This window comes from Mauremys reevesii, linkage group 4, assembly GCF_016161935.1.
Source record: "Mauremys reevesii isolate NIE-2019 linkage group 4, ASM1616193v1, whole genome shotgun sequence".
NCBI classification, from domain to species: Eukaryota; Metazoa; Chordata; order Testudines; family Geoemydidae; genus Mauremys; species Mauremys reevesii.
Genome location: NC_052626.1, coordinates 130675631 through 130698209, shown reverse-complemented (window position 1 = coordinate 130698209; position 22579 = coordinate 130675631). Strand labels below are relative to the sequence as shown.

Genomic DNA, 22579 nt, shown 5'->3' with positions numbered 1-22579 from the left:
TCACTCACTCCTCAGCTGGCGCCTCCTCCTGGCCGCTCCAGGGATTAGCTCATGAGGTCGACACCTCTTCCTGTGGTCGCACACCGTCACTCCGTCTCTCTCTGGTCTGCAGCCCTACTCTTGCTCCAGGAACTGCAGCGTCCTCTCCGTGATTCAGCCCTCCGGCCAGATTGCTCAGCGTCCCCCCTTCAGGGGTACAGCCCTTCCAAGTGTCCTTGACCCAGGCAGTCTTCCAGTTGACTGCCCCACTGGTGCCGCTTCCCCAGCGGTGGGTAGGGGAACCCAGGCCTGCCTTCTACTCCAGGTTCCAGCCCAGGGACCCTACAACACGCAGCCAAGGTCTGTTCAGTCCCCAACCTTGCTGCTTACTACCCCAGCACTCCCGGGGTTTGCCAGCCTCTCTATTCCCTTCTCCCAGGGAGTGAGCCCGGGCTACTTGTCGCTAGAGCCCCCAAACACACCTCCCTTCTCCCAGGGAGTGACTGCAGATACCTCCCTGCAGCCCCCTGCCTGCTCCCAGCTCCCTGGCTTTATAGAAGTCCCATCTGTTCCCACACAGGTGAGCTTCCTGTAATTAGGGCTTTCCTCTCAGCCTTCAGCCTAATACAGGGATTGGCAACCTTTGGCAGCGTCCGCAGGTCCGGCCGATCACAGCTCCCACTGACCGTGGTTTGCTGTCCCAGGCCAATGGGGGCTGCGGGAAGCGGTGGCCAGCACGTCCCTTGGCCTGGAACAGCGAACCACGGCCAGTGGGAGCTGCGATCGGCCGAACCCGCGGACGCGGCAGGTAAACAACCGGCCTGGCCTGCCAGGGGGCTTACCCTGGTGGGCTGCAGGCCAAAGGTTGCCAATCCCTGGCCTAATAGGTTAATTGGCCCCTCTGGCCTACATTAACCCCTTCAGGGCACATGTGTTGGGGGGACACCCCATCACATCCCGCTAATGATCGGAGGTCAGATTTTTAACTATCAGAGGGGTAGCCGTGTTAGTCTGGTTCTGTAGAAGCAGCAAAGAATCCTGTGGCACCTTATAGACTAACAGATTTTTAACTGGCAGTACTCTTTGTTCAGCATGGTGCTGAGAGGCGTAAGGCAGAATGCTCCCTTGGAGGTACCAAAAATCGACAGGCCTAAAGGGAACCAATGCACATCTGTGGTCAGTAAATGTCACACACAAGATGCTGCAGAAGAAGGTGGCATTTCCACCCTCACTCCCGCTGATAGCCCTGCTTTAGAGTGTGGCCCGAACTTTGTTTGGCACTCTACTCTCTTTGCAGGTTTTTTTTTTTTTTGTTTAAAAACCTGATGAAACCAGCTATTGTCTGCAGCCGGGGACCTCAGAGAGTGAGAAGGTGAAGCTGCCGAGATCACAGTCATCAAGCTGTTTGTTTTCTGGGGGGGTGGGGAACCCAGCGAACCGGCTGACAGACCTGAAATGTTAATTTCTTCCAGCTGTTGTCAGTCTGGCAGGCTCTCAAAGGAAGTTTAATAGACTACAGGCTTCTCTGCTTGCCCCCATCCTTCCACTGGCTCCGCTTAGCACAGGCAGCCTCCTGGAACCTAGATGATTAAACAAACGTCCTCGCCTTCCAACGATTTGTTTTCTCTTTGGCTTGAAAGATTTTTGTGCAATGTGTTTGTTTATTTCCCCATCCCGTGGCCCTTTAAAATTGCCATTAATTGAAGGGGAGGAGGCCAGTTAGGCAGGGTCAGGACTGCGAATAAGGAGCAAGCAGGACCCAACTAAGGGCAGCACTTATAAGCGAGAAGAAAGCAAAGGTGGTGGGTTCATGAACCATCTCTGAGCCTTCACCACTTCGGTGCGTGGCCAGACAGGAAACAGGATCAAAAAGGTCTTTGTAGTTGACAAAGAAAAATCCTTCCACTTGCATTTGATTGATTTTGATGCAAGACACAAGTAGGATACGCTGTTGAAAGCAAAGAACTTCTAGGTTTGATCAGACATGGGACCTCTCTAGTCCCGTATCCTATCTCTGACCAGCGTCAGATGTGTCCAAGGACGTGATAGGAGAACATAGCCTGGTGGGGTAAAAACAACAAGGAGTCCTTGTGGCACCTTAGAGACAAACACATTTATTTGGGCATAAGCTTTGGTGGGCTACAGCCCACTTCATCAGATGCATGGAGTGAAAATCCAGTAGGCAGGTATAAATCTACAGCACTTGAAAAGATGGGGTAGTTTCTTTCCAGCCAGTTAGGGGTTGGCTGATGCCCTGGCAGAGATGGGTTTGTTATTAGAGCAGGTCAGAAAATTTTCATCTAAAACAGTTTGCTATTGGAAAGTGCCCTTCTGACTAAAGTGAATTTTTTGTGAAATTGTATTGATTGTTTAAGGAGAAAAAATGAAAAAAAAATCAGTTTAAAAATGTCAAAATGGGACGTACGGACATTTACAGAATGAAGAGTTCTGATTTTTCATTGTGGACTGAGTTTTCATTTCAAAACTCATTTTATATTAGAAAAACAAACATTAAAAGGGGTTGAAATCAAAATGAAACATTCCACATTTATCAAAATGGAAACATTTTGGCTGATCCAACATAAATCTTTTCAGGCTTTGCCAAAAATGTCAAAATGTTGGTTTTTCATCCTGATTTGAGATAAAAAAAAAAATTGGAAATCTCATTCCCCCCCCCCCCCCGCAGGATGCAAAATTCATGTTCCGACCAGCTGTATTACAGCCCTTTCAAAACTCCTGGTTATTTTTGAATCCTTTCTATTATAACACTGAGAGGCAAGGTGGGTGAGGTAATATCTTTTATTGGACCAATTTCTGTTGATGAGAGAAACAAGCTTTCAAGTTACACAGAGCTCTTCTTCTGGCCTGGGAAAGGAAAGCTCGTCTCTCTCATCAACAGAAGTTGGTCCAATAAAAGATATTACCTCACCCACCGTGTCTCCCAAATACTCTGGGACTGACATGCTCCCCCCCCCACCACTGCGCATGTTATAACTCAGGATATTTTTGTAGGGTACAATTTTCAAAAGCATCCAAGTGACTTAGAACCCTTAGGCCTGTTTTCAAAAGTAACTTAGGGCTTCTAAGTCACTCAAGACATTTTTGACATGTGACTTAAGCACTCAGCAGTCCAAGTCGAGTCAATGGGATTTAGAATCCTAAGTACCCAAGTCATCTTTAAAAATGGGACATCATCTCAGCCCTTCCGGAAATGCTGCCTCTCATCCATCTGAATGTCAAAGGCCACAAAGTACACATTCAGTGCTGCTAAACACACATCTAGGCTGGGGCAGGTTCATGTCGTTCTGAGCCCTTCACAGCAAGCTAAAGAGCAGCGTCAAGAAATCAAGATGAGTCGAAAGCTAATGTTGCTCATGCTGGCGGTGTGCTGACTGCATGGAACAGCACTGCAAGTGGCCGAAGAAGGGCGGACAGGACACACTGTCCTTCCTCTCTGAGTTCTTTGGTGTTGGCATAGACTCTCCGGTCTAGGAATAAGGGGACTGATTCCCAGTTATTCCAGTCCTGTGCTTGAGGGGGCGGCAGGAGTGGAGGGATCTGGGGTGGATGTAGGGGTAGTGGGGAAAAGGCCCCTTTGTACTCTCTGTATTCTGGGGCCACATCTTAGTTACAGCAGCCCTAAGGCTGCTCTAATTCACACTCTGCATCCCAAGGCCCCTGGGAAGCAGAGGCTCACCACAGTGTAGCATGCTCCAGCCATGCCCCTGGTCCACCCCTTGCTGGGGGTTGGAAGCAGGGCTGCTGGAGAGCCCTTAGTCGATCTCTCCACCTGCCAAGGAGGCTCCTGTCACAGTGGGGATTTGCAAGGGGTCATATTCATCCCAACCCCCCGACCATTAGGAAAGATCAGGCCCAGAGCTATTTTTCATGGCTGGCCTCTCTCTCTCTCTCTCTCTCTCTCTCAGTCTGTCTAAGATGGGGCCATAGATCCCCCACCCCGTGGACTTTGTGACTGTTCAGGTCCAGAGCCAAACTGTGGGGTTCAATCCCCATCTAATATGGTTATTTTGCAGAGCAAGGGTCTCTCCCACAAACTATGTCCAAGAATGCTTTACAGCGCAGGCATGTCTACATTGCTATCAAGAGGCATGATAGCACAAGTGAATTAGCTTTGCTCTAGATAGCTCCAGTAACAATAGCAGCGAAGCCCGTCCGGCACGGGCGATGGCATGGGCTAGCGCTAGCCCATGTGTACGTACCCAACATCCTGCGTGGGCAGGGCTAGCTCGTGCTGGCAATCACACCTCCCGATTGCAATGTAGCCATACCCAGTGTTCAGTAATAACCTGCTAGGGGAGGAGGAGGAAGAGATGGGGAGCGAGACGGAGAGCCAATGAGGCAGAGAGATGCATAAAGACTGTTACAGGTGGTAGAGATTGCAGATGGGAAGACTCTCGCGCACGATCAGCTATGGCAGGACTGTGTAATACTATTGTCCAGGCCACACAAGTGAGGTCCCCTCCAGACAGCCCATGCCCTTGGCCCTAACCTCCATCTGGCCTGACCACCTCTCCGTTTGGGTCTTCAGCCCAACTCAGCCATTACTACAGCAGAGCACATTGTGAAAAGCCACATCCAGGCAAAGTGAGATCCAGGCAGGTCGAGTGAACAGTGCCTTAATGCCTTCCTGCGAACTGGGAAGCATAGTTCCCTCGTGGCTGATCAGCAATTAGACAACGAACTTTCATTATTCATATGCCCAGTGTCTCGCTCCTAACAAATCGCCGGCAGTGAGCCTGGCACAAATTGAAGCCCTAAATATAATCAGCCAAAGAGGGTCCCTCCAGCTGAGATAGCCAGGCTAAGGGCTTCTTGGCAGCCCACCGTCCCTTTTGCTTTCCATATATTAATAGACCTGGCTGGAGTTCCAGAAGATAAATTCAGATCCAGGCCAGCCCACTCCACAGGGAGCAGAACACGCAGCCTGAGCTGGTGAACCCTTGACTCGGGATGGCTTACGGCCCAGGCTGGCCCATCTCACCGCGACCTGGAAAGAACCACTGTTATCTGCAAGGCACCTCACAACGGCGATTTCATCCAGGTTCTCTCTGCAGCAGGAGACTGATCCTATGTCTACTGCCCGCCCTGGGAAGTCTTTCCATTGTCCGCAGCCGGCTTCAGAGCGGACCTTGAGTTTGGAAATTGAAGGCATGCTGGTTTTAAACGAGATCTGGGCCCCAAATGGAACCCCTGGATATTGACTAACTGCATCCTTGCGTCCCCCCTGCTGTGGGGTAGGGAAGTAGTAATTGTCCCCCTGTTATAGATTAGCCACCCCTGCCCATGAGACCTTGCTGCTTACGTAGCCGTGTGCAACAAGAGAGCAAAACAGACGCGGGGAATGAGTGGTGGGATGGGGTAATGATGCAAACGGGCTAGCAGAAAAGCAGGAGACTCAGCCATACCACTCGCTGTACCAATGCCAACCTTAACTCTGCCCCAGAGCAGGCAGGGCGTTTGGCCTCCATGTGCACGCACTCCCAGCAGGTAGTAATTCTCAGCTGATAGCCTACATGCCCTTGGGAAACCGCCCGAGAAGCACCACAGCTCACTGCTCCTAGTGTCAGAGGCTGGGTGCGCGCCCTGGCCAGCTGGAGCCTATGGCAAACAGGAGAATAACAAACCCCTTGAACTGCCACCGTGGCCCATGTAGGCAGCCCTGGCAGCCCGGGACCTGCCAGGCCTGCAGGCACAGAGCTAGCTTTGGCATCCGGACAGCTCCTTGACTTGCACAGGCTTCCGAGGGAACTGTAAAAACCAAGTGTCGGCAGGAGATTAATTAATTGAAACCGAACACATCTGTTGTTAATTAATTCCCAAGCAGCAGGGTTAACTCCTTCCTCTCCTGCTCCAGCTAGTCTCAAAGCCTTGTGCCCTTTTCCAAGCACAAAGGGGAGATTTCTGCCCCTTTGGCTCCCACTGCAGTGTTTTAGGGAAAAGCAAAATGCATGGGGTGGGAGGTGGGGAGGGCTGGGCTGAAGGTAAGGAGCTGATTGGGGAGTCATGGGGATGGAGGACTCATCTCTTCCTGCCCCAAAGCTAGTTTGGAATGTAGGAGGGACACACGGGGGATGTGAGTGAGTCTTGGGGCAAGAGCGGGGCCTGACCCGCACATGGGAGATGGTCTAGAACATCTGGAACGGTCCTGCTGGGTCTGAGACGAGTGTCAATCACTGCATGGGAAATCTAGCTTTGCTGTCCAAGCATCCCGTCCTCCCCTGCTCACCCTCCGGAGAGGCCCTCCTGCTTCCCCACTGGCAGGCAGAATGCACCTGGCATTACCATGCCCTTGCTTCGCTCCGTTGCTCACATGCTGATGTTAGCCCCTACTCAATAGCCAGCTTGGAGCTCCTGCTGCCGGCATGCCTCCTGGCTGCTGCTCAACCCACCTGGCTACAATTTACTTCTCAAATCCCAAGAGTCTTTCCACTCCCCAGCCCCAGATTATTGCCCGAGGAAGATATTTACACTCAGTGCCTTCTGCAAACAGCCCCTCTGACCCCTGCGTGGCTCCCTCCTCCAGCGCCTCTAGAAGGTGGCCAGAACTTCCAGAGAGCTTCTGCTCCCATTCAAGTGCTTAAAGAAGTGGCCAGATCTGTAGCTGAACCCAGCGCACAGAGTGGGGCTCATCTGAAAATCTAGCCCCAATTTTGGGTGCTGAGCACTTGAAAATCTGGCCCCACAGCTCCCAACCTTCCGCCACAACCAGCGGATAGCAGGAGAGAGAACTTGAGGGCTAAGGCTTTTGCCGAGGGCTCCTTCCTGCAGAACCATTTGGAAGTCGCACAGTTTCGGTGTTGAAGTCCACATTTCTCACCTTCTGCTTCCTCAGTTGGAAAGCCAGCTCCCCGGGGGCTCCAGGACAGGCGGCGCTTGGGAAAAAATAAATCCCATATGAATCCCAGGAGCGCTTATCCCCACGTCTGCTCTTTTCAGGACCTGTGGCTTCCCTCCTGGATTGTATTCCACGGGCCAGTGCAGGCCCTTTGCGGGGTTCCTCAGCTGCCAAAGGAGAAATCACAGGGTTGGAGCTAAGACTGGCAGGGAGGAACAGAGGTGCGTGATGAGTGCCAGCTGCAGCCCTGTGGAGATAACAGGCTACAGCTTTGCTGTGCAGGAAAGGAGCCCACCTGATCTGCAGTTGCAGCAGACCCCATTTTTAAGCCTTGCCTTCCCAGAAGAGCCTGGCAAGCTGTGGAGTGCAACCGGCCCACAGTTCCTCTCAAAATCCTGTTAGGTTTTGGGCATTTCAGGGATAGTCCATCAGGGCTGAAGCAGGCGAGCGAGGTGAGAGTTACACCAGAACCCAGCTGGTGACCTCATGCCAGAAATAAGAATGAGGCCCCTGCAGTTTTCTGTTTAATATTCATGAGCCAAATTTCCTCTGCGAGCTCTGGAGAGTCAAGCCCCATCCCAAGCAGGAATTCACTTCCTGCTGGGTTATGAGGGAAATGCATGGGGACAGGCTTGCTAAAAGACTAGGAAGGATAACCAGCTTAATTAGTGGGAGGGGCACTTCTGCATCCAAACTTGCTCCTAGAGAGGATGAGAAATTAGGGAGATGGTGGGAAGAGAAAGGAAACAAGAGGGAATATAGCCTGGTAGTTAGAGCAGGGGGAACTGGGAGACTGGATTTCTGACTGTACCACTGTTTCACTGTGTGACTTCGGCCAAGTTACTTGGTGTGACTTTGGCCAACTGCTTCATGCCTCAGTTTCCCCATCTGTAAAAAATATACATTACCCTCTTCCATCAAGACATTTGACATTTTCTCATGAAAAGTGCGAGGTAAATGCAACTTGTTATTAAAAAGGAGGAGGAGGAGAAAGGGAAGCAGCTGAAAATGAGTCCAGAAAGGGTCAAGAAAACCCAAGATGGGAGCTAGAAAGAGAAGAGCAGAAAGAGTACAATGTAGCTCAAGTGGGAGAGAATTGGGATAAGAGGGAGAAATCACGCTGAGTTTGCAATGGCACACAAAAGCTGGGGAGAGGCATGTCCTCTCAGGTTTTATACCCTGGTTCTCTAAAAAGAACACCTCCTGACTCAGAAATGCTGCCTTGTGATGTTAATTCAGCATTGTTCTGTGCTTTCTGGTTTTAAATGCCACCAAAGGAGAGCAGCAGGATTTAACACCCATTTCGCATACGTGTAAATGACGACACCGGTTGCACTGCAATAGTGAACGTGTATGTATTCACAAGCAGATCTGCTGACTGTTCTTTACTCCGGTGAACTCCGTGGAGTTGGCACAGCTTTGGGTGGGCGTGAGCTAGAGTATCTCGCATGGCTCCTGCACTGTCAGCAGTTCTGATTGCTGGATCCGAGTGAGAAGGAAAGAGGCCAGTCTGCCTCTGTGCAGGGCTGGCTGGTAGGAAACAAACAGCATTTTTCTTTGTAAGCCAAGTAGATTTGATCTGGAGTCACAGAGACACAATACATTTGGAGCCTTCTGATTAGAGCCGGGAGAAAATCTTTCACACAAAACTTTTTTCAGCAAAAAAGACAAATCTTGTAACACTGCAACGTGTCACAAATTCGTGTCACTTTCATGGAATTATTCATTTGGACACCAAAACAACAACAAAAAAATCAGGAAAAAAATTCAAAACGTTTAATGTTTTCAGAATGAAACACTTGGGTTATGTTGGTTTTGAAACATCCTTTAAGATTATTAAAGAAACATCCAAGAGCGTTAAACAATAGGCAAAATCAAAAGGAAACCTTTTGTCAAAACAAAATTCTGCCTTAGCCCTGAAATGATTTTTTTCTTGGACTTTTCCAAATTGCCAATGAATCAAAAAATTCCTTGTTTGCCCAGCTGTGCTCCTGAGGCCATTTTTACAGTGTCACTTTTCAGCATTTAGCCTCACTTTCGATTAGGCCCAGCTCCAGTGAGCAGTGATTTTTATTTGCATTTTCCAGCGCAGCCGTCACTATAGCGTATGTAGGTGTTAACAGCACATACATTTAGAAATACATCATTCCCCACCACACAGAGAAAGCAAACTCCTCTTCCTTACTCACAAATTTTAAGCCACTTATTTAAGGGGCAGATAAATCAAAGTAGCTGTGTATGTGTTTGCCATAGGATCCACTTTTGCTCATGAACACAGTAAAATCGGAGGTATTTAGGGGGACAGGATTTCAAGGGCTCATCACCCATAATTGGTGATGTACTTGCCACAGAGCACAAGTCCCAGCGTGTTGAGCTCTTCTAAAAATCTGGCCTCTTTCTTGTTAACATGTGTGTCGGGGTGTGTGGCTGGCGTGCATGCTGTTTTTACAAAGTCAGGCTCAGGGTTTTTAATCCTGTGCACAGGAAGGGTCAGTCTTGACACAAGGGCGGTCAGGTTAAGCTCCCATCTGAGAACGGACAACTACACCACCCCGGGGCTGGCCAGAGCGTAAATGCCTCTCTCCGCATACAGCGGCGTGAAGCACGCGATGCAGATGTGCACGGCTCAGGAGAGGCACAGGAGGGTGGGGATGATTGTGGGGTGGGAGAGCGCGTGGTACGTGCTTTTTCCCACTCCCCTCTCCGTCCGGCAGACAAAAGCCTGCACTGTGCTTCTGACAGCAGGCCCCGGTTCCGCTGGGGAAATCTGTTCCCCATTAGCGTCTCTGGCAGAGTTTGTTACCACAGCTGGCACGCCGGCCGGCAGAGGGGAGAGCTCGGGAGCTGCCAGCAGTCACTAATTAGCACCACAAGTGAGGCCGGGGATTGGGGGGCTGGGGAAAGGCCTTGTCCTGGCCCCCCTTGCCAAGGATGCAGTTTCAGGGCTAAGGGCCTGATCCAGGGCCCAGTGGACAGGCTCCCATTTACGTCAGGAGCAGGGTGACCAGAGAGCAACCATGAAAAAACGGGACTGGGGGTGGAGAGAGCTCTCTAGCCCAGCACAGACTGTACCCAGCTTCTGTCTGCTACACCGGAGACGGGATTGGATCAGGGCCCCAGGCTGAGCCTGGGGGTTAGCTCCGTAGGCTTGCAGAGCGGTTCTGCCCAGACTCAGGGGCTGTGCCTGCCGCCAGGCCCACCGAAATCAAGGGGCGGCTTTCTAGGGGCTTCAATGGGCTTTGGATCAGGCCCTCGGTACACGTGTAGCCTTTCACTTTGCAAGGCTCGGGCTCAGGGCTGCCTTAGGTCAGCACTAAAAATAAGTTGGTTAACTGAGACTTTATCCCCAGAGGGCAAGCAGCCCAGGTGTGTCACTCTGGCCAACTGACCCATTTGGCCTGGTGTTTCCCTCCCCCCCGCCCCGAGATGAGTGTGAAAGCAGGCTACCCTTCGGCTTTGACTTCGCTATATGCAGAGATCTCCAAGGAATATCCAGGCAGGGCCGGCTCTGGCTTTTTTGCCGCCCCAAGCAAAAAAAAAAAAGGGGGGGGGGCACGGAGCAGCAAAGCAAGAGGGGAAAAAAACAAAACAAAATAAAAAGACCTGCAGCGTGGCCGGAGCAGCAAAGTCGGGGGGGGGGGGGGGGAGGGAGGGACCTGCAGCGCGGCTGGAGCGGCAAAGAAAACAAAACAAAAAAACTTCTGGCACAGCCGGAGCGGCAAAGCAGGAGGGGGAAAAAACAAAACAAAAGAAAAACCTGTGGCGTGGCCGGAGCAGGGAAACAAAACAAAACAAAACAAAAAACCTGGGGCATGGCTGGAGCGGCAAATCAGGGGGGAAAAAAAAATGGCAAGGCCGGAGCAGCAAAGCAGGGGGAAAAAACAACAAAAAAAACCCTGCCAGGCAGCCAGAGCCAGGGTGGAGGGAGACTCCCTATGCTGCAGACGTGCAGCGGAGTGCGCACCCAGTCTAGCGGGGAGGGAGTGGGGGAGAGAGAGAGCAGGGGGGCGGCCAGAGCTTTAGCGGGATGCTTGTCCCGCGGTCCCGACCACTGCACCACCTGCCGGGAGGGCTCCGCTCCGCTCCAGTCGGCAGAGAGGGAAGAACAGGGGCTGCCCTGCCCAGTTCGCTGCAGGGTGCTCCCCTCCTCCACACTGCCGCCCCCTACAGGGCTGCCGGAGCGGCAAACCAAAAAAAAACAAACAAAAAAACCCCCAGCCGTGCTGCCCTAGGATTGGGCGGAATGCTGCCCCATAGAATATGCCGCCCCAAGCACCAGCTTGCTCAGCTGGTGCCTGGAGCCGGCTCTGTATCCAGGCAGGGAGTGAGTGGTGTGGGGGATTCAGTAGGGAGAACTCTTCCCTCTGAATGATCCAATGTCCCTACCAAGGTATTAGGGGCTGCTGGAGGGGCTGTCTTCCAGCATGCTTGTGATCTTTATCTCCTGACCCTTTTCTCAAAAATTCAGGGTCTTAACCCCAGTGTCCTGGACTGGCCAGTGCTGCCAACTCTTGCAATTTCACTGCAAGTCTTGCAATATTTGCTGTTTTTCTTAAAGACCCAGATCCTGGAGTCCTGTGATTTTGTGAGAAATTCAGCTTGCATTTTTTTAAAAGAAACTTTCTAGTCCTTGTGATGGCAGAGAAAAGCTGGAAAACAGGCTCAAACCCCAGAAGGAAAACAAAACAAACTCAAAATGTATCATTAAGAACTCACAATTTTTAAGCTAATCTCATGATTTTGGGGGACTGGCTCATGCTTTTTGAACACTCAGGGTTGGCAATCCTGTTATCTCCTGCCTCCTCAAGTTCCCGTGGCAGCTGTTTTAATTGCAGCCTCTGTTCGTGGCTTCCCTTCCTTCAGAAAACACTGTCGTGCAGCATCGTTGCACAGAGCAGCTGTTGCGTTCCAGCCCCAGAGGTGCAGGGGCGGCTCCAGGCCCCAGCACACCAAGCACGTGCTTGGGGCGGCAAGCCGCGGGGGGCGCTCTGCCGGCGCCGCGAGGGCGGCAGGCACGCTACCTCCGGCGGCTTGCCTACAGAGGGTCCACTGGTCCCGCGGCTTCGGTGGACCTCCCACAGGCATGCCTGCAGTGGGTCTGCTGGTCCCTCCGCAGGCAAACCGCTGGAGGCAGCCTGCCTGCCGTGCTTGGGGTGCCAAAATCCCTAGAGCCGCCCCTGCAGAGGTGGGTGAAGTGGCAGAGGTTCAGAGCCTGCAAAGCTGCCTGCAGGGGTGGGCGGTGTTGTGGGAATGGATGCTTATTCCCTGGCTTCCATAAAACCAGTTCGTCTTTCTGTGTGGCAGTTTTCTAACCCTAACAAAGGCAGATCCAGTGGAACAACCCATGGAAGTGTCTAGCTAGAACCATGGGGAGGAACCCCAGGAGATATCTAAGCAGGCATCTATCCCAGTACCCTGTCTCAAAGTGGGAGACAAATACCAGCAGTTCTGTGCCCTGGGGGCTCTCCCTTAATACCCCTAGCATGATACCCAGAGGGATAAATCCCAGCGGGCTTCTCTGTCCAGCCTCCCTCATGTCCCTGAAGAGAGAACAAGGAGGATACACTCCAGATTGCTACTCAGTCCCCACTCAATCCCTAACCCTCTCCTAAGCAGGGACAGAACCACTGCTCAAAGGCCCTGAGGATGGTGGGGGGCAAAGTTGTTCTGGGGGACATTTGCCGGGCTCCAGCCTTGGTCCCCTGATGCTGCCCCAGGCCGAGCACATGACACAGAAGACGTCGGGGGTCAGAAATGCAGGAAGATCTTTATTTACAGTAACAAATCAAACAGACAAAACCTCACAACCCCCCGCAGCCTTTGCAGGGTGCATTTCCTCCCCGCCCTGCAGTTGAAGGCCCAAGCAGGGTAGGCCGGTATAGGCCAGGGGGAGAGAGAGCCGGAGCCTCCGGAGGCCTTCCCAGCAGGTGCAGTGTCCAACAACCACAGCTGCGTGGCTCGCACCTTTGAGTCAGGCCCGGAGAGCTCTGTCCTTCCCCTGTAACTAGAAGGCCAGGAGAGAAGGTGTTTCGCAACAGGGAGAGTCTGGAATCTCCTCTCTCCACCAATTTGTACATGGACACGCAGCTTCTCTGCAGGGAAGGCTCTTCAGGGCATCCGTTGTCAGCCATCACAGGGGCAGTTAAGGAAAAGGCTCTGTGCAAAAGTGTGTGTGTGTGTGTGTGTGTGCGCGTGCATGTGTGTGTGCTCGCACGCGATAGCCCAAGTGCTGGGGTCACAAGGGAGCAGCCGGCTGGGTTTATTGCACTTGCCTATCTTCCTCAGCACCACAAAGAGGGCGGGGAAGCCACTTTCAACCGCAAGGGGAGGCTGAGGCTGAGATCTCCAACCTTCCACCCCGGCCAGCCCCCTGAAGCTCACAGCGCCCTGCTGCCCATAGCCACCGCTTCCTGCCTGGAGTGGGAGGATGAGGCCGGTGCGTGCATTTTGTGGCACGTCTTGGGCCCCATCGTCTGAGTCCGCAGGGCAGGAAGCTAGACGGGCCTGTGGGAACTCTGTGAAAAAGTCCTGTCTTTGTACTCTGGGTGCTGGCAGGCCAGCTGCAATCCCCCTGCGGGCTCACGATACCTAACTGCTGACCAGGGGACATCAGCCTACTCCTTCAAGTTGCAAACTAGCAGGCACTCCTGTGCCTAGAATACCAGCAAGCGGGCACCACGCCCTTGCCGTAGTTGTGAACTAGCAGCATGGATGCTCCCGCAATAGCTGCCAATCAGCTGGCACCAGTGCACCTGGCCCACTTTTCTTTGCCAGCCAAGGGCCACTCGTGCCACTATAACACGCCAGCTGTCAGCCAGTGGGGCACTGGAGCAGCCAGCCAGTGGGGTGGCACCATTCGCTGATTCCTCAGACAGCCGCTGGCTCGGTGCATGTCTGATCTTGGCCCAGCAAGGCAGCTCAGGGTCTCTGCGTACGACTTGCTCTCCTGCTCTCGGCTCAGGTGGCAGGAAGCAGCCACGCTGCTGTCTCAATTCCCCCGTGAACCGCTTGGGGTTACCTAGCTGGACAGCGCTGGGGGAGGTAGAGGGAGAAAGTTTGGGTCCTGCAGGTATCCAACAAATCTTCCGCTGTCCCATGGCTCTAAGGAAGGGACTCCCATCCCCAGGTGCTTTCCAGCCTCAGGTTACGGGCTCTGCTGGGGTCTCTGGACTCCTCCCCTTTCCATCTCCCGTGTGGCTCTCTCAAACGTTGGCTCAGGAAACCTGCAAGATCCTCCGAACACATGACACGGGGCAGGTCAAGAAAAATGAGAGCCAAATGGGTGAGGGTGGGGTGGGGGGAGATCCCCAATCCAAGGCTCTCCCGCCCCGCCCCCATCCCCTCAGGCTTATGCCTGGGCGAGGGATTTGGCTCTGGGTTCCTCGCCCCCGCCTCGCTTCAGGAGGAGAAGCACAGGCCGCAGCACTCCATGCAGATCTCCAGGCAGTCCGCGGACTCGCAGCAGGCGTCCACGATGCCGCAGTCCATGTCGCAGGGGAGGTCACATTCGGCGCACTCCCCGGAGCCGCAGCAGCAGCAGCAGATGCAGGAGTCCTCGGAGCTGCAGGAGCCGCAGGTGGCGCAGTCCAGCACAATGTTGCAGAGGGTCAGGAACTCACAGAAGAGGCAGGAGAGGATGCAGTGGACACAGCAATCTGAGGAGGGGGATGGCAGAGCCAGGGAGGGAGTGTGGAGGGCGGGAGAGGACAGAAATGAATGATACTGTTATTCACGGACGCTGCCCGGCACAGCACCATCCCAGGGCTTGGATGGGAATGTTCCCAACAGGCATTTTAGGGTTCCAGGTTTAACCCCCTAGCTCCCAGCTTCCATAAAGACCACCACAAACAATCGCTTATTCTCAGGGCAGAGATCTGAGACCAGCTGGGCTCAGCGTGGTTGGTTATTTGGGCCTTTGGCTTCTGCAGACACACAGGCAGGGTGGGGCCTGTGAATGGCACTATAGGGCCAACCAGTGCTGCCTGGGGAGCTTAGAGACTTCATGGAATCCTCTTGGATCTTGGCCATTGCTGACGATTTTGTGTGGAAGGTGCCCAGATACTGCGGTGATGGGCAGCTGTATAAAACCCTAAGAGAGGCAGACCGAAACCTGAAGGCAAACAAAAAGAACTCGCCAAAGGTCAGCAGTGAGAAATGGACGGAGCTTTACCAGAATGGGGCAGATGTAAGGCCAGTGTGAGGGGGAAGAGAGTGTCCTGGAATCTATGGGGCAGATGTGAAGTCAGTGTGAGGGGGAAGAGCGCATCCTGGAATCTATGGGGCAAGTGTGAGGTCAGTATGAGGGGGAAGAGAGCATCCCGGAATCTATGGGGCAGATGCAATGTCAGTATGAGGGGGAAGAGAGCATCCCGGAATCTATGGGGCAGATTTAAGGCCAGTGTGAGGGGGAAGAGTGTGTCCTGGAATCTATGGGGCAAGTGTGAGGTCAGTGCCAGGCGGGAAAGAGTGTCCCAGAATCTATGGGGCGAGTGTGAGGGGAAAAAGCATGTCCTGGAATCTATGGGGCAGATGTAATGCCAGTATGAGGGGGAAGAGAGCATCCCGGAATCTATGGGGCAGATGTAATGCCAGTATGAGGGGGAAGAGAGCATCTCGGATTCTACGGGGCAGGTGTGAGGCTTAGTTCTCCCTTAGTGAAGGATATTACTGGAGGGCTGAGAGGGACATTACTGGGACCGAAGGGGGTCCAAAACTATGTGAGGGTCATGAGATTAGGGGGCAGGGGACCCCAGAACTAACAGGACCAGAGTGAGGCACGAGGAGGTGGGGCAGAGGCCCTGGCAGGGACGGGGAGGCCAGCCCAGAGCAAATAGGGAAAATGTTGGGGAATCGGACCAGGATCCACACAGCTCCCTGGCTTGAACAGTAGCAAGGGGCAGTCGGCACAAAGCAGTAACTGTGGGCGTCAGCCCTTTCACACTGGGCGCTCCCATCTCTCTCGAGCATTGTAGCTCTTGTTCCCATTAGTGAACGTGGAGGATTTGGGGAGCAGGGTGGGGGGCAGGGAGAACCGGTACCTTGCTGTGCCTCCACAGGGATTTGAGAGGAGGCTGATTTGGAGCTGCCTTTGCTCTTCTTGCTGCCCTGGCTGTTAATGGAGTAGTGTGACTGCAGCTTCCGATGAGGCTTCTGAGAGCTGGGCAGCGAGCCGAGGACACTGTTCCCGGCATCTCGGTTTGTGCCGCCTGGGTCTGGGACACGCCCGGTGCCGTTCTGCAGCAGAGGGGTGCAGTCCATGGGGCTGGACAGCTGGAGACCCCGCAGGGGTGTTCGCACCTGGGGCTGGCCTGTGGGCAAGAGGCAGCAGTGCATTAGAGAGAGCTGCACTCAGAGGAGCATCCCGCATGGCAGAGAAAAGACCGGCCCTGGCTCTAATGCATATCAAGGGGATTCTTACTGATGCTGCTGGATGCAGAGGGAGTGTCTTGGCTGCACTCTGAACCTGGGTGTGTTTGGGACCCTGGCTTGTGGATGTGTTTCTAAGCCAGGCTTGAGTGTTCACACTGCATTGTAAAGCTGGGTTGACAATTGCTGAACCCAGTTTCACAGCCACACTAACACATCCACACTGCGCCACGCAGACCTTAAGACTTGGGTCTACGGCTTGAGCTGCATCCACATTGCTAAATGACAGGGCTTGGACTCGACTCACAGTGGGACTCAGGCTCTGATCCATCCCCCTAGCCATGTCCTAGGACCCGGCTAGGCTCTTACATCTGCCCTGAGAGCTTGCTGACTTGTCAGACTGATGTGTGTGTGGACAGAACGGGGCTTGGGCTCAAACCTGAGTCAGAGCCTGGGTTTAGTTTGCAGTGTAGACACAGACAGAGACTGTGGTTCTCTCTAGCTCCCAGCCCCCATTACCTAGTGCCAGCACACTGGGTCTCCCCACGTCCTGACCTGGACTAAACAGTATTGGAAGGGACAGGGGGCTACAGGAAAGAGGGGCGTAGCTCACAATCTGGAACATGCATATGCTGGCCCCAGCCACTCACGTATCCCCCATCATCTCCTCAGGCAGAGGTGCCATTGCGCACAAGAAGATCACACACTAACTGCACAGGTACAGGCAGAGAAACCCAGCAAGACATTCATCCATTAAGCACTTAGATCGGAAACTTTTCTGGGGGGGGCATGGGGGCCACTTTTTCATTATATGTGTGCACGCTGTCTAGTCCCCCTCTATAACACAACACCACAAGAACTACCCCCCGCCATAATGCACACAATAAAGAGTAATGAATAAAGCACCAGATGGAGAGCGATGTAAGACCTAACCATTCTCTGTTTGAGACATTTCTCCCAGGGAATTTAAAAGGATGACTAACATCATTCATACGGGTGTGCCTTAAAATGTAGGCACCTAAACTAGTGGTTGGATTTTCAAAGGTGCTGAGCACCCACAGGTCCCATTGATGTTCAGTAAGGCAAGAGCTTTTCCAGGGTATCTAAAGTTTAGGAACCCCAGAGGGAACATTTTGGCCTCTATGAATAGGGTTCATATGTAACCCACTCCTGGCCATGGGCCATCAACAGGGTTTGAACCCACAACTGTCACCACCAGAGCACAGCACAGACCTTTGCCCCTTTAACTTAAGGAGCAGCTCCCTGTGTTGGCAGCAGTATTAGGTTGTAGCCTCTAGTGGCCCACTAGAGAATGGGACACAAATTTTGCCAGTGCATCAGATAAGTAGCAAGCTCACCTACAAACATGGTGGGGGTGGAGGGGAGAGAATAAATGGTAAAGTGTCATTAAAAAAAATAGAACTGCCCCTTAGCCAGGTTAATTTCTATTTAGTTTAAATCAGTTAGGAACAGGTTTAAACTACAGCCCAACCCTGTGTGCTCACGGTTGGGCCACAGGAGGCTGTATGAGGAACAAAAAAAGCATCGAAGGCTTTGTGCTTGACAGCCTCCGCAAGGTTTGCCAATCTCCTGGCAAACATGGACAGCAAACACTATAAATAAGGTGACTTCCTTACAAAGCTCATCATTGGAGCTGGTAGAAAAATAAGTAAATTCTAGAGGGGAGGAGGAATGGGCAGTGGAAATTTCCCCCCCGGTCGAAATGCAGTTAAGCGCATGTGTAGACAAGGCTAAGTCCCGCAAAGACGTTTGAGTGGAAAGTACAATCCAGCTGGGCTTGCTTAAAGTTCTGCACATCTAGGGAGAATTTTTATACAGAGAACATTAAAGAGCCCTTGTCCAGTGGATCCATCTGGGAGAATTTTACTTGAATGGAGACACGGGAGAGCCCTGTAGCCATTTTTTGTTCTTCCTGGAGGGTATCTGGGGAGGCCATTTCTACTGGGCTTAAAGGCCTTTCATAGAATCACAGAAATGTAGGGCTGGAAGGGACCTCAAGAAGTCACCAAGTCCAGCCCTCAGTGCTTAGGCAGGGCCAAGAAAATCTAGACCATGCCTGACAGGTGTTTGTCCAACCTGTTCTTAAAAACCTCCAGTGATGGAAATTCCACAACCCAGAATTAAACCAGGAGGAAATTAGCTTGGTTTGGCATTATTTGTACTTGACGAATCCATGCTGGTTATTCTTTATAACCCTTTGTGGAGGGCTGTCAGCAAAGGCCATCTCCAGATTGTGAGGCTCTATCCCTTCTCAGCATAACCAGGCAATCCTCTGCTGAGGCAGCCTTCATGTTCTGCTCCCAATCCACCCCAACCTCAAACATGTGAAACAGGGAGACAGGAGGCTGCTGGAAACTAGGTCCTCAGCTGGTGTCTTCGGTGCAGCCCCATTGGCTTAGCTACACTGATCTGGCCTGATGCATCAGGGAGGGGGAAAGGGAGGCACAAAGGGTTGGAGGGGGGGAGAAAGGGAGAGATGCAGAAGAAGATGATGTAGTAGAGCAAGAGGGACATGAGGAGGAGGGAGGAGAAGGGGTGGAAAATAAAGGAACGGGCGAGTGGAGTCCTTTGGTGGAAGAATGGCCCAGTGGTTAGAACACTGACCTGGGACATAGGAGACCTGGGTTTCACACCCTGCTCTGTGTGACCCTGGGCAAGTCTCTTAGTGTCTCTGCTTCAGTGACAGCCCTGTCCCCTCTCAGAGGGGGGTTGTGAGGATAAACGCAGCCCAGATTGCAATGCATTCGATTGCTATGGCGACGGGGTCATATAAGATATTCATGACAACGGGATGGGAAAGAAGAGAGCCCAGAAGGCAGGTTTTTTAAGAGAGCTCAACACCAAAGAGGCTGAGCTCTTCTGAAAACCTGGTCCGTATAAAGGATAAAAGCCTACTGCTGCTACCAAATAATGAAGTTGCTCCTTTGGTGGAGGCACTGCCCACCACCGGTTCAGCTCCATTGATGGCAGTAACATGGCTGGACTTGGGCTGTGACCACTGCGTTGATGCCACCCACTCAGAGAGGGTCTAAATGACACTCTGGATAAAAACTCCTCTGGACTGAACTACGCTAGCACAACCCTCAAAGCAGCTGCCCCCACAGGTTGATTTCCCAAAATAAGACTAGCACGGACACAGCCCAGGCTGGTCAGCTGTCTGAGGGCCACAAATGGGCTGCTGACCTCAGGAAGGAGTTGTGTGTTCACATTGGACTCTCCCCCCGACCCCCCAGGGCTGAAAGTCAGAAAGGAGCTTAAGAAGATGATGCCCCAGCTGGGCTGTGAATCTCTCTCTGAACAAATGAATGCCCCTCATTAAAGGGATCCCCAACCTCTGGCTGGACGTTAAAGGGGAGGAAAACAAACATCTGCTTTAGCTGCGACTCCCTCTTGTCCTCGCATTCTGCAGAAACAAGTCAGGCTTGCGAATCCCCCTAGCTGGGGCCAAAGGGCTGCTCGTCTGTACTTTGCTGTGGCCGTACAAGGCAATGCAGGGGAATCTGGAGAATAGTTTAATCCTGCCTCCCCCCCCCCACACCCACACGTGGTTAGCTGGCCTGATTATCGACCACAGACAGGATTTGGAGTCCAGATCAGGAAGGGTTAATCTTCAATCTCCCCGGCCCACAACATATCCAAATAAATAGAACCCTGCCGGCCGGCCGTTGTCTGTGCCAAACTTTGCATTTCTCTCTCTCTCTCTTTCATCAGTAAACAAGTGATGATTCAGCAGAAAGGCTTGAGGGCAAAGGCACCTAGAGCCAAGCTGGGGAACAGTAGCTGCATTCTGTTTGGGGCGTCAGTGGGACAGGGAGCCTGAACTGCAGGGAGGAGAAGGGCCAGGACTGCATCGAGCAAGACGACCAAACACAAGGTGCTTCTGTCTCGCGGTGGCGGGGATGCCAGGCCGCTCGCAGGCAAAAATAAAATCGATGGAGGTAAGAAAACAGCATCTTGTTTTCCTAGCCTGGGTATCCCAGCAGGGCTGTGGCGCTACACTTGGTCTGGCTAGCAGAAATCGGAAAATGGCTGGCGAGGAAGTAGCGGGGCTTGCAAAACAGGTTCGTCCCCCACAGAATAGTGTGTTGGGGGGGGACAATGGGGGCGGGTCCCAGGCAGTCACTAGTGCTTAAGGCTGATTTTAGAGCATGAACGAGGCTCGGGGGGAAAGTTTAAGCAACTGGATCCTAAAGGAGGGTGACTGTGTGAGAAGCTCCATGGCAGAGCATGCTGGGAAAAGCGGGAATGAAAACTGAGGTGAAAACAACTGGGCGACATGATCCAGAAGGAGGGGAATAGATAGAGGCGGGGTGAGAGGGGGACAGGAAGGAAGAAGAGGGGACGAAGGAAAGAACAAACTAAGCTTGGATTAAATCAGACTCCCATCCCCCAACCTGTTCCTCTTTGAGGTGCTGGGTGATTTTCACTTTCAGTTTCCAGCTAGGAGAAGCGCCTGAAAGCACACGAGCGCCTGTCCTTGAGAGATCCCCAGCCTTAATATACACACCGAGGGAGCGGAGCAGGATCCGAACTTTCAGCTGATTCTCCAAAGCAGGAAACCTCTAGACGCTCTCCCACTGTCACAATGAAGGCCTGATCCTGTCCCCTGAGGAGCCTGGGGGAAGCAGGAGCAGGCCCCAAAGATCACATGGCCCCAAAGATAATGGCCTAGCAGGAAAAACGTTTGCAGGGGAAGCAAAAGGAACCACTTCTGAGGCTGTTTAGGGCTCCAGAAGGGCTGGTTCCACACATTTCCTCTGGACGTCATTGGGAGGAGCCATTTGGCTCCCCTGACAGGCCTCACTGGCGTTTCGATGATTATTACCTATTATCATAGTATCTCTGGACCCCAATCCCGGAGTAGGATGCCCCTATGCAAGGGCCTGTGCAAACACAGAACAAAAACAGGGTCCCTGCCCTAAGGCGCTTACTGCCTAAGCAGCCACTCAAAATCAGTGGCTGCTTTTGAAAACTGCCTCATTAGCTTGGCTTAATCACTCCTCAAGTTCCTTCTTTAATGTTGAAACCATCATTGATCTGTACAAGATGTAATCAAGGTGCCCTAGTTGCATAAACTGCGTATTTTGGGGTTTGTTTTCTTTCTTATACTGTGTCATCACGGCAGACCAGATCAACAGCTCTGTGCTGAGGGGAAGGATGGTCTTGTGGTGAAAGCATCGGGCTGGAGTCAACACCCCTTTCTGCCGCAGGCTCCCTGTGTCATCTTAGACCAGCCATTTAAAGGATGGAATTTCTGCTGGTGCTGTGGATTCTCAGCACTTCTGATAATCAGGCCCTTAACTCTGTCCCCTCCGCCCCCATGTGTATAGGAACTAGGGATAACACCGTTTCCTTTCTGCCTTGTCTATTTAGACTGTAGGACTATGTAGTACTGTGTGTCTGTCCAGTGCCTATTACATACAATAGGGCCCCTCTCTCAGCGGGGGTCTCTCAGTGCTAGCATAATAATAAAATAGCTACACACGGACATACATTTATAAACCGGCTAAACAGAGCTGCCCCCTGAACTGGGTTGTATCCTCGGCACGAGCTCCAAGTGAACTTCTACAGCTGAGTTTAAATCCGCCCCTGAGAACATGCGTTTGCGCTGACATGACCTTAACCGCAGGGGCACAAGTGAGATTACATAGTGGTGAATCTCTGAATCAGAAAATTACAGGTGAGGCCTCAGCTGATAAGAATTTTGCTCCCAGCTGCTCATTACCATTTCCCCAGTTCTCCCAACATGCTCTCTCTGTGGAGGCTGGCCTGAGGGCTCTTCCCCAGGCGTGATTTGTTAGAATGGCATCTCTCCCGCTGTCAAAGAGACAAGAAGATACAATAGCCCCTGGGGTGGGCGGGGGTGTTTCCAAACCGCCACGAGACTAGTGTTCGAGAGGGTGCAGTCCTGCTAGACCCTAACTCATGTCTGGGCCCCGCCCCTCTAAAAGGCCCTGTCTTCAGTTCAACCCTGGCCAAAGCCCACTGCAGCCAACAGAAGTCTTTCAAACCCAGAGCCAAGGAATCCAGTTACAACCAATGATTGTCCCCTGATCTTTTTGCAACTTTTAGCCTACTTGTAGCTGGACTAAACTATTATCTATCGTACAGTAGCACAGAGAGATACCTCCAGCCAAGATCCAGGCCCCATTTTGGTAGGTGCTATACGTACCCCAAGTAAGAGACAGTTCCTGCCCTAAAGCACTTACAGTCTAAACAGAAACACAGAGAGGGGAAGTGAATTGGCTGCAGGTTAAAGGCAGAGCTGGGAATTGAACGCACGTCTTCTGAGTTCCTAGTAAAGTACTGCATCCACTAGATTACACTCCCTCCTCTACTGCACTAATCTTTTTCACC

At 52.5% G+C, this 22579-nt stretch overlaps 1 protein-coding gene across 3 annotated transcripts in view; it reads right to left on the bottom strand.

Moving 5' to 3' along the window:
* Window positions 1-12664: 12664 nt before the first annotated feature.
* MDFI (MyoD family inhibitor) overlaps window positions 12665-22579 on the bottom strand; it is a 66648-nt gene continuing 56733 nt past the window's right edge. For all 3 annotated transcript variants that reach the window (XM_039535194.1, XM_039535196.1, XM_039535195.1), the window contains 2 exons: window positions 15874-16143; window positions 12665-14490 (listed from right to left, as the gene is read on the bottom strand). In XM_039535194.1, coding sequence (XP_039391128.1) covers window positions 14234-14490; window positions 15874-16143 — 527 coding nt within the window. In that variant the 3' untranslated portion in view covers window positions 12665-14233. The remainder of the gene's footprint in view (window positions 14491-15873; window positions 16144-22579) is intronic.